This window comes from Melanotaenia boesemani, chromosome 20 (genome assembly GCF_017639745.1).
Source record: "Melanotaenia boesemani isolate fMelBoe1 chromosome 20, fMelBoe1.pri, whole genome shotgun sequence".
Classification (NCBI taxonomy): Eukaryota; Metazoa; Chordata; class Actinopteri; order Atheriniformes; family Melanotaeniidae; genus Melanotaenia; species Melanotaenia boesemani.
Window position 1 is genome coordinate 23,266,479 of NC_055701.1, and position 11,197 is coordinate 23,277,675.

At 38.1% G+C, this 11,197-nt stretch overlaps 1 protein-coding gene across 1 annotated transcript in view; it reads left to right on the plus strand.

Annotated features, from left to right (window-relative positions):
* The window catches only part of galnt16 (UDP-N-acetyl-alpha-D-galactosamine:polypeptide N-acetylgalactosaminyltransferase 16), a 32,765-nt gene extending 21,568 nt beyond the window's left edge, over window positions 1-11,197 (plus strand). The window contains exons 7-15 of the mRNA XM_041971824.1: window positions 1,022-1,109; window positions 1,362-1,446; window positions 1,701-1,804; window positions 2,623-2,749; window positions 3,328-3,420; window positions 3,895-3,978; window positions 4,588-4,714; window positions 6,200-6,316; window positions 10,360-11,197. Of these exons, the coding sequence (XP_041827758.1) occupies window positions 1,022-1,109; window positions 1,362-1,446; window positions 1,701-1,804; window positions 2,623-2,749; window positions 3,328-3,420; window positions 3,895-3,978; window positions 4,588-4,714; window positions 6,200-6,316; window positions 10,360-10,503 (969 nt within the window). The 3' untranslated portion in view covers window positions 10,504-11,197. The remainder of the gene's footprint in view (window positions 1-1,021; window positions 1,110-1,361; window positions 1,447-1,700; window positions 1,805-2,622; window positions 2,750-3,327; window positions 3,421-3,894; window positions 3,979-4,587; window positions 4,715-6,199; window positions 6,317-10,359) is intronic.

Here is an 11,197-nt window from a genome sequence, read left to right on the forward strand (position 1 = left end):
TTGCTTTTGGTAGTTTAATTATTGACTTGTTTAGATCTAAATGTCAAATAAAGTCATGAAAAATGCTAGATAATTAAATTATGTTAAACAACACAGTTAAAAAAAAATAAACATTTTCCTTTCTATTGCATTAATCCAAAACACAGTAATGTCTTTCTGTCTGGGAGTCCATTATTTAAATAAACAGTACTGTGAAAAGTATCTTTATACACTCACTGGTCACTTTATTTGGTAGACCTATTTAACTGCTTATCAATGCAAATAGCTAATCAGCCAATCACGTTGCAGCACCTCAATGTATTTTGTCATGTAGACATGGATGGATAAAACTGAAAAACAGAAGACTGATTGATTGAACATTTGGTCTGATGAGTCTCCAATTTCAGCTTCCACATGAAAGCATGGGTTCATTCTGCCTTTCAGGCTGGTGGTGGTGGTGTGATGGTGTGGGGGATGCTAAACTCTCTGAGGAATATGTCCAACACCTTGCTGAATATATACAGTACCACCATGAATTAACACAGTTTTGAAAGCAAAAGGAGGTTCAGTCTGGTACTAGCAAGGTATGCCAAATAAAGTGGATGATGAGTGTATGGCTATATAAACAGACAATTTAGCAATGGACCACATTTTTAATAATATCCATGCCGTTTGTCACAAAGATAGATTGTTTGTTTCATTTCTTAAGTTGGATCTACACAAAAAACAAATAAAATAAAAAACACAAAGTAAACACAGCTTAACACAGACAAACATAAAATAGTGTTTTTGCACTAACAATGTGATTCACAAAGATCTACCTGCTGAAAACCTGCCATTATTTCAGCCTGGTGTGCAATGTGTCCTAGGGAAACCGGACAAAAGTAGTCGGATACAATCATAAACTGTTCTAGAAATGTTCTGGAACAGCAGCATGTGAGATCGTAAATGTCCGCAGTACAAATCTAAGTCATTTAAACTTGATTGTTTTCACAGCTTAAGAATTCTCTGTTATATTTTTTTTGTCTGTTCTCTTCTGCAGGATCATACAAGAGTTGTCAGCCCCATCATTGACGTCATCAGCCTGGATAACTTTGCTTACTTGGCTGCTTCTGCTGATCTGAGAGGAGGTCAGGATCCAATGCAAATACATACAGTGTTTATTCAGATACATTGTTTTCATTGACCAGCAGTAGATGAAGGTTGGGTTATCTGCATTCCCAGACAGACCATCTATTAATTATTTATACAAGTAGGCAACTTATTTCAGCCTAAATCATCTAGATTCTCATCTCTTTGCTGCATTCAGACTTGTGTCTAGACAAAGTAATCTGGTATGCAGTGCTGACTTTGTGCTTCATCCTTGCTCTCTTTTATGTCAGGCTTTGATTGGAGTCTTCACTTTAAATGGGAGCAAATTCCCATCGAGCAGAAAATGGCAAGAACCGACCCCACACAGTCCATTAGGTAAGTCTCCACAGTTTGTCAGGACTTGTCCTCTTTGGGCATGCACTGTACTTTTCTACTGATTTAAACCCTGACAAACATACAATACGTATTTGTATGAAACATTGTAAATATTAATTTTTAATCAAATTAGTACAAATCAGATAGATAAGTAGGTAATTTTCTTTGGAGCTGTAGCAATGCAATTATTGTTATATTTTTATTATCGTCTGCTTTGGTGAAATCTCTTTTAATAATCCTTTCTCGCTCTGCAGGACTCCGGTCATTGCTGGTGGGATCTTCGTCATGGACAAGAGCTGGTTTAACCACCTGGGCCAGTATGACACCCACATGGACATCTGGGGAGGGGAAAATTTTGGTGAGGCCAATCGCTAATGTTGCTTCCCACTAGAACTTACTTAAATCAAATCTACCCAGCTTGACTCTGTTTGTAGGGTTTTCCGTTAGGGTCTTTGCAGGCCAATGAGACACTTTTTTAGCACCTACACAGCTGGGGGTCCAAGCAAGCTGAGTAAAGCCAAAAATGTGACATCCACAGACTGCAGGCCACTGATTGGCCAGGGAAAAGCTGCATAACTCTACTTCAATCAAAGGGAAGCCTGTTTTAAATACTATATAAAACATGGGTTTAACTACTGTATCTCCAACTAATGGGAAGGTTTAGCATTAAACTATTATTAATAATGTAGCTTAGTCACGCTAACTTCAATTAAGGCAACTGATCTTGCTGTTTATAAAAATATGTAATCTTTGAACCAAATTTGCTGCATCTAGAAAATGACCCAATATTAGATAGAAGCAGAAAAGTTGAAAAACTGGGAATTGTGTTCGCAATTCATAATTATTATCATTATTAAAAGAACATCAGTTATAGATAATATACACGACTGAGCTTCACCACTTTTGTGTTCTTAATTGGAAATCCAGCTACACCATGTACTCTGTAATGTATTTATTCAGAGGGGAAGCATATTTCTGTCAAAATGACTGTTTCCATGTGTGCTCAGTTAAAAAATACACATGTATCTCTAATGAAAAAGAGACTATTTCATGTTTTACTTTCTGTCTCTCTTGAATCCTGTCAGGATGATATCCATCAGATGACGTAATTCATAAAGATGACAACCAGAAACGTTTGCAGTCTTAGCCTCACCTTCTCCATCTGTCCCCCTGCAGAGCTTTCTTTTCGAGTGTGGATGTGTGGAGGAAGCCTGGAGATTCTCCCCTGCAGCCGTGTTGGTCACGTGTTCAGGAAACGGCACCCGTACGACTTCCCAGAGGGTAACGCGCTTACCTACATTAAGTGAGTGGGGTGATCTGCCTTCTATATCTGCTCATTATTACCCCACAACTCAGTCTACCAGCAAACAAGCAGGTTAATCCTGCACTCAGACAGAAAATCTCAAATGTCACACGTTTCAGCAGAGTTGAAGTGTGACGTTAATTTGTTTAACCAAAGTGGTGATGAGTCATGAGTAACTCTTGTCAGAGCAATACTTAAACTGCTTACGCCTTACTTTTAAATGTTGTTTTCAGCCCCAAGTGGGAATGATAACACAGATAGCTTAAAGATCTCTTTGTTACCACCTTGAAATTGGGCTATTTAGCTGGTGTAAAACAATTAAATGGGGCCAAAAAGCTTTTTACCTTTCAATCTAAATATTCACCTGTCTATTTTAGGGTTGTCTTAAAGTACTGTTTTTGTTTTTATAACCTTATTCTGCTCGTAAAGTTGGATTTTTCCTCTCCTCAGTTGGTAAAAATACACACAAACCTCAGGTCTCCAAGTTCCTTATAGGCTCCAGTGCATGACGCTGTCATTATATTTGACTGCAGAAATGCCAGCAGTACTGTGTTATTACTGTGTCTGTGTTCACGCAGGAACACCCGGCGGGCTGCCGAGGTGTGGATGGACGAATATAAGCAATACTACTACTCTGCACGGCCGTCGGCTCAGGGCAAGGCCTTTGGCAGGTTTGTCTAAAGTCATCCTCTCAATGTGTGTTATGCACCATGAAGACAACTGTCTAAATATAGGATTTGTAATGGTTTAGGTTAGTCATTTTTTTGTCAGTCAAGCTTTGTGGAGAATTATTAGAGCAATGTTCATAAAAGGTTGACACAAAAAGAAAATAAATTCATTACATTAATTGCTTTACTTTGATATAAAATAACTAAAAATATAAATTATAGTTTCATACCTGACCATTCTGTATGTTTTCTCTGCTGAGTTTTAGATTATGGGAACAAATCTCTGCGCAGTTTTAGCAAAATGACCTTGAAAACATCCCAGTTTAAGTAGATTGGTGTGTATGTTGAGCTATTTCGTAAGAAAAAGAAGCTGCTGACAGCGATCCACAACTTGCCTTGTGTTGTCACATTCCTGTCTCTCCTCCTTTCCATTTTTTTTCCTTTATTTTCTCTTATTCCGTCTGTTCTCTCCTGCAGCATTGCAGACCGTCTAACACTACGGCGGAAACTGAACTGCAAACCTTTCCGCTGGTACATGGAAAACGTCTATCCAGAGCTGAGGTGCGATGCTTTAGCAACGCAGCAAACATTCACCACACAGAAACTCATGCATTCATCGTACATAGAAGACTTAAATATAGATAATATAGAAAAAGATTAACTTAAATTGGAACCTGGTGTCTTGAATAAAAATAAAAATTTGTTATATTTTCATGCATATGCATGACAATACAACATGTGATGGGAGTGGCTTTGGAACAGAGCTGAAGCTTAGCAGAGAGGGATGTGTTTTTTAAAATATTAAACTTCCTCTCAAAATTCTCCTGTAAAATAGTTTATATAAAATCCTAAAATTACAATTTTTGTTTTTGCTTTGCATTAAAATAATCTGCAAGCCTCAGGGGTGCCTTGACCCCCGAATTCAGAACCAATAATCTAAATCTAAACAAATTTATAGAGTGCTTTCCACAAGCCTGTATTTCTATCTACCCCTTCATCTCTCCAGCTGTGTCTGCTCTACAATGACCATTGCAAATGTTTACATTTGAAAGAGCATCATTACTTCAGTTACTTAATAGGTCGACCAGTCGGTTCAGTCCATCTGCTCTTCATTGTTGCAATAAGATCTTTTTTATTGGGCCCGCTCCCCTCTGTCCCTGTTTCCCTCAGGGTACCTGAGCAGGAAGCGGTGTCCAGTGTGCTGAAACAAGGCGGCTTGTGTCTGGAGGCCCGTGGGACCGACGGCCTCGTCCTGGCAGAGTGCAGGGGCGTCGGAGCCAACAGGCCACAGTCTCAGGTCAGGTCTCACCCACCAGGGGCAAGTTTTTGGTTACAGTCATTTAAAAATGGAAAAAATATTAAGTTTTCTTCTACATGCCGTCATTTTTTCCTTGTAGTTGTACATTCTTACTAAATCTGCATCGCTATTCGTATTTCTTAAGCTGTTTTCAGGTCTGTTGCTACATCATGACCTTTTAAGAATATTTCCCAATTTTAAACCTTAATTTTGAAGAACATTTAATAAAACATGACATTTCTAATATTAAAATTCTTCAATTCTCAGAGTCAGTGTTGCCACAAGTAAATGTTGACAGATTATAGACGAGTCAAATATCTATATTTCAGTTAGATTTTGTTTGCCTTTATTTCATATTGCTTTTCAGTAATAATGGTGTTTGTTACACAGATGCAAAATTAAGTAAGTTTTATTAATTTAACAACACTGATCAAATTAATCACAGTTTACATATTAATTAATCATGATTAATCCTGATTTATCACCATTTGCAACTATGCCTGAAATAAGTCCATTTTTACTGTATTGTATCAACAGAAAAAGCCAATGCTTGCACATATTTAATGTCAGCTTACTTTCACCTGGGTTTTTCTTCATTTTTTTTACAATAGATAATCACTTTAGTTGTAATAACAAATTCAATATTGCATAAAATCTAAACCTTAAAAAATATCTCATTTTTCCCAACCTTTTTCTGGCCAGTGCCTCTGCCTGGCCCTCTAATCAATACTTTTGTAGGCCCGCCCCTGCATTGCTGCAGTGTAAATCCTTTCTAACACCAGTCAACTACTTTGTTAGAGAAGGGTCCTGCTCTGATTTGTATCTCAGAACATGTTCGTAATGTCTCTTACCACATTCATGGCCCCTAAATCATCAGCTGTGTCTCCAGCATCTGCACAACACCGATGATTTCTCTCTCTCTCTCTCTCTCTCTCTATATATATATATATATATATATATATATATATATATATATAAACTATATTTATATGAAATAGGCTGCTGTTATCAACATGTTTCATCCTTTAGCTTCACATGACAGTGCCATGGGCTTGATTGACATGGCAAAACAAAAGACACAGCCATGGCTGTAAAACTTAAGGAACTTAACAACAAAACCCCAGCAAGGAACATAGCAGAGTTAGAACATGCAAATAATGACATGTATCTGTTTCTGAACAAAGGAAAGCCTGGAGTATAAATACTGAAGGAGCAGGTGTGGCGATCAGAAACTTAAAAAAAAAAAAAAAACTGGTGTAATACAAGTAAGACAACCATTTAAAAACAGAATATAACATAACAAAAAAATGTGTGAAAGCATTGGTATTGTATGTAGTTTCTACATTATTAAGCTAAAAGGTAAAAGTTCTACTAAATATTACAAACTGAATGAGTCCAGTCTGTCTTCTTATAAACTTGTCTTTTAAGTGACAGAAGGAATCACGCTCAAGTTTATTTTTATTTCTCTTTTGTTGCATTTTGTAGAAATGGGAGCTAATAGAGCCGCTGATCCGGCAGCAGGACCTCTGTCTGGCCATATCTGCCTTCACAGCAGGGTCAAAGGTCAAGATGGAGCCCTGCAATATAAAAGAGCCTAAACAGGTGAGAGGAAAAAAGTAGCATCAACCTTTCAAACTGCTTTTTAGTGACATTACACATTTAAAAACAGAAGATACTAAAATTTATGTTGGTTGAACCACAGGAACATTTCCCTACCTCATCAAACATTCGCAGTAAAAATGTTACTTTGCTGTATTAATGTTTTATTAGATTTTTTATTTTCAATACAAAAAACAGACATAACAAGGTTATTTTACTGATTCCATTATGTAAGTTATCTTTTTCTAAATTGAAGGTACAAAAAAGGAAGAGAGTCCGAATATTCTTTCATCTGAAAAGTTTACATCACAGCTAACAATCAGTCTCAGTTTTTCCAAACAAATATTTCATCACGGCATCAGACTGAGAGCATCCTTGATGTGCCAGTCACAGTGAAATCAGACATGAAGGATTCAGAGATAAGAGGCGGTTCCATTACAGACGCTCAGCATCCCGCCTGCTGGCAACGCCAGAAGGCCGAGATCTGAGCAGCCCCGTTTCACTGATGCAGATCCCAGCAGGCTGATTTTATAGATGCAGTCACTCCCATGACTGCAGAACCCTCCCCTGTTCCTTCCTTGTTCTCTCTTTTATGAATCTTGTATGCAAAACGTCCCATGTGGACACAAGTTGGCTGATGATGACATCTCACAGGGAGTCATTAACTCGAACCATGTGTGTGAGTGTGCAGGACTTCTGCCAGGCTGCCTTCTCATCTCTCAGCTGGCCCATCTCTAACCTTTCAGAGCTCTTTGGGAGCATGCCCATCAATAATCAAGCACTTTTTGCTGTGGGAGACATTTGGCCTCTTTGTTTGGTTCTAATTCCCTAAAAAGGAAAAAAAGAAATACTTTTCTTAACTTTGTGGTTTTTTTTCTCTAACTGATAATGGTCTTTTCTTCCATAACGTCACTGAAGCTTTTCTTAATCTGTCTTCATAAGTTTGAAACAACCTTCAGAAACATTTTCTGTTTTAGTTTTATTAGTTTATCAACATATTGAGTTTTTATAGACTGGATTTTGATCCAGACCTTAAAGAATTTCATTAGTTTGGGTTTTAGGAGAGATATTGCATCTATTACTTGTCTAAGTAAAAAAAAAAAGAAATCGTTTAAATTTAATAGACAGAAATTATTTTCAGACAAATCACTAATTCTGAATATTTTTAACAAATGCAGCAGTCTGCATGCAAAACCTCTAAAGCCTGCAGTGCATGTTGCACTGTGTGCAATAATGACTCCAAAGTGATCATATTTGCACTGTTTTGTTTGATTTCCTTGGTACACTTAAAGGCCCTGACAGGTCACACCTCTGCAGCGGCACATGTTGACATTCCCAGACACCAATGCCAAAAGGAATTGTTTCTAGGATTTTGAGATTAACCCCTCATTTACCTAATGCCTACCTCCAGGAATCCATACTTAAGACTCAAGTCTTAAGTTCAGCTCTATCCACTTAAATAATAAGCTAAAAAAGGAGCCACTTACAGTGAACCTGGTGGTCTGTAGGCCTGCTGATGACGGAGCTCACTTGGTTCACTTACAGTCTCACTTACGGTTTTCTGTCCAACTTGTTCAAGGACTTTATGCACAGTGATGTCACTGGATGACTTCAGAAAGGAGTGTTAGGTTTATGAAAACACCTTTGAGCTCCAGCCTACAGTCAGACTGTGTGTGGGTGAGAAAATGCACACACTCTGCAAGATACTCTTTTGACCAACTAACGGACTGCAGTGTGTCAAGTTGCACTCTTTTGGGGCAGATAGGTAAGATTGGTACCGCGACGGAAGGGTCCCCAAAAAAATGGGACATTTCAGGTCGGATGTTTTGGTACACTTTCCAGTTTTTGCCTGTGGAAATGCAAAAAAAAAATAATGCATTTCGACCCTGACTTTACAAAACTGGGCCCATTGGTGAAAACGGGGCATTGCAACTATTACACTCTAAAGTCACATAATTCACAATTTATGCTGGTGGCAGAAGAATGAAAAATAGAAACACCTTGTTGTGGAGCTTCATGCTATCTTCTGAGCTCACAAAAGAGTTGCAAAAGTTAAAAAAAGAATTTTGTAAATTGGTAAATTTTTACCAGGTTAAATATACACTCACTGGCCACTTCATTTGGATCTTCTTCTGCCTTCAGAACTGTCCTAATTCTTGGTGTCATAGATTCAACAAGGTGTTGGAAATATTAGAGATTTTGCTCCATATTGACATGACAGCATCACACAGTTGCTGCATCCATGATGAGAATCTCCCATTCCACCTCATCCCAAAGCTGCTCTACTGGATTGAGATCTGGTGACTGTGGAGGCTGTTGGAGTCCAGTGAACTCATTGTCATGTTCAAGAAAGCAGGTGGAGATGATCTGAGCTTTGTGACATGGTGCATTATCCTGCTGGAAGTAGCATCAGAAGATGCTACACTGTGATCATAAAGGGATGGACATGGTCAGCAGCAATACTCAGGTAGGCCGTGGTGGTTAAACCAGGCCATAATGGTACTAAGGGGCCTAAAGTGTGCAGAGAAAATACCCCCCACACCATTACACCAGCAGCAGCCTGACATGTTGATATAAGGCAGGATGGATCCATGTTTTCTCTACCTTATTTTGACCATCTGACTGTGGAGCTAAAATGGAGACTCTTCAGACCAGGCAAAGTTTTTTCATTTATTGCTAGGATGGGATCAACATCTTATAAGGAGTATTCTCCCATTACTTTAATTTACAACCATTGTATGTTATTTATTTATTTTTTTGTTTGGCCAAAAAATGAGTAAAGGAATAAATAAAAAAAAAACAGAAAGAAGATGCACCTCACTGGGAGTAACTGAATTCCAAGCTGACCCTGGTTTATTTGCAAATTTATTATAGCAAATAAATCAAAATCCTTCCGGCGATGTCTTTATTTTATAGTCTTATGTAGAGTTTATAAGTCACAATGCTGATCATGAATATGCGTTTTTACTGTAAATAATAAAAAATAAATAAAATAAACATGAACATTAAAATGAACAGAGCAGAGAAAGGCTTCACTACTAATATAACAAGATCAAGAACACTGATCCACGGTATAGCAACAGATAGGATTTTATAGGTGGATACGGTATGCCTGCTGATATTAAACAAAACACTCCAATTCCAACTAGGAAGAAATTGTGTGTTTTGCAGCATGGTGCTAATAACAGTGCTTCTTTGCTAATTTGTCTGTAATGTGCAGGTACAACACTGGTTCGTCCCTCATATGGACCCACTGAAATGACACATAATGATCCCTGTGAATGTGGATCATTATTAATAAAATAAATTTGGAATTAAAGCACAATTTTATTCATTTGTGTTAAATATGGTTTGACTAACATCATTTTTCATCAAATTAATAAATTTAGTTCAAAGGTCAATATTTCCCACTAAATTAAATATATCTGAGATGTAATACTTCAATATTTTCTGAAGCAATAATAATAACATATGAGCTCATAAATAGACATGCAGATTTGTTATGTATTCAATTTATTTAGACTATTGAAGCCAGAAGAGATTCAATTTAGTTAAACTAAGTAAAATAATAAAAATAAACATTTACTTTCTGTTTGTGACAAATTCTCATAGTACGAGATTAATAAAACATATTTAGGTGGGTAGACTGAGCAACAGCTCTATAATTCCCACCTTTCTAACCAAGCACCTCCTTCACATTTTAATTAATCATAGATACATAACAATTAGGAGGTGTAAACATAACTACAACTGTTTCATGTAAAATGTCATCTTGAAAGGAAAAATCGTTTCCTATTTCATTGGATGGACGGCTGCTGAGCTCTGCAGCTGGCTGCACTGGGATTTTTCCTCTGAGTACCGAAAGTCAGTCATTCGTGGGATTATTCTAATCCAAGTTCAAGGCAACGTGTTACTCACTACTAACATGAACCTCCTGTGCTCATGCACATCATGAAATACAAAGCAGAGTGTGCCACGATGTCTGCATAACTGGAAGAGATGAACTCACGTCTTTTTTTCCACCTTTTGTGTATTTCTCCTTGCAGAAATGGAAGCCAAAAGGCCCGGCCCTGCAGCACATGGTCAGCGGCCTCTGCCTGGACAGCCAGACTCCAACGGGACCTCCAGTCATCACGCAGTGTCGTCCTCAGATGGCAAGTCAGTCCTGGGAGCCGCAAATTATCACCTGAGGCCCGTTTGGTGGGAAGAGGGGGTAGGGAGGAGCAGATTCTGGACCCTACCTGCAGAAGGACTCTGAGGGATCACATCTGCACACTGTCTGTCGCCTTGCTGAGGGGTGAAAGGAGTGAAAACTGTACTTTTGTAATATCAACCTCTGGCTGCTGCTCATCGTGTCTTGGTGACAAGAGCATCACTGAAAACATTTTAAAGGCCTTGTTGCGCAAACCACTCGAGGTCTTCTGTGTACAGTGCTTCATCCTTTCGAGGATGCTTCAGTTCCACGTATTCGAAGCTTTTCACTGAAACAGCTGCACATTTCACTTTTTCATTTCTGTTTCTATTCTGGTTTAAAACTTTGCTTCTGTTTGGATTAGCAAGGATTCTATTGAAAAAGACAAGTGCAAGCTGTACTGTAGCAAATGTGTTAAGCTGCACATGACCTGCTCTTTGTCAAAGTCACTGCTTGTCTGATTGCCTAGTTTTACGCTGAGGCAGGACTGTGAGGACCAGGGCAGCTTTAAATATATATATAACCAACAAAAATCTGAGCTTTTTATTGCTAAACAGCAGTCTTGAAAGCACCATGCAAAAGCACTGACAGGAACATTATTTATTCTTTTGCATGGTCTGACCCAAAGAATGTTTTCTTTTTCTGTCTCTACTAAGATTTATGTAAATATTTGAAACAGGTTATGACTTGTT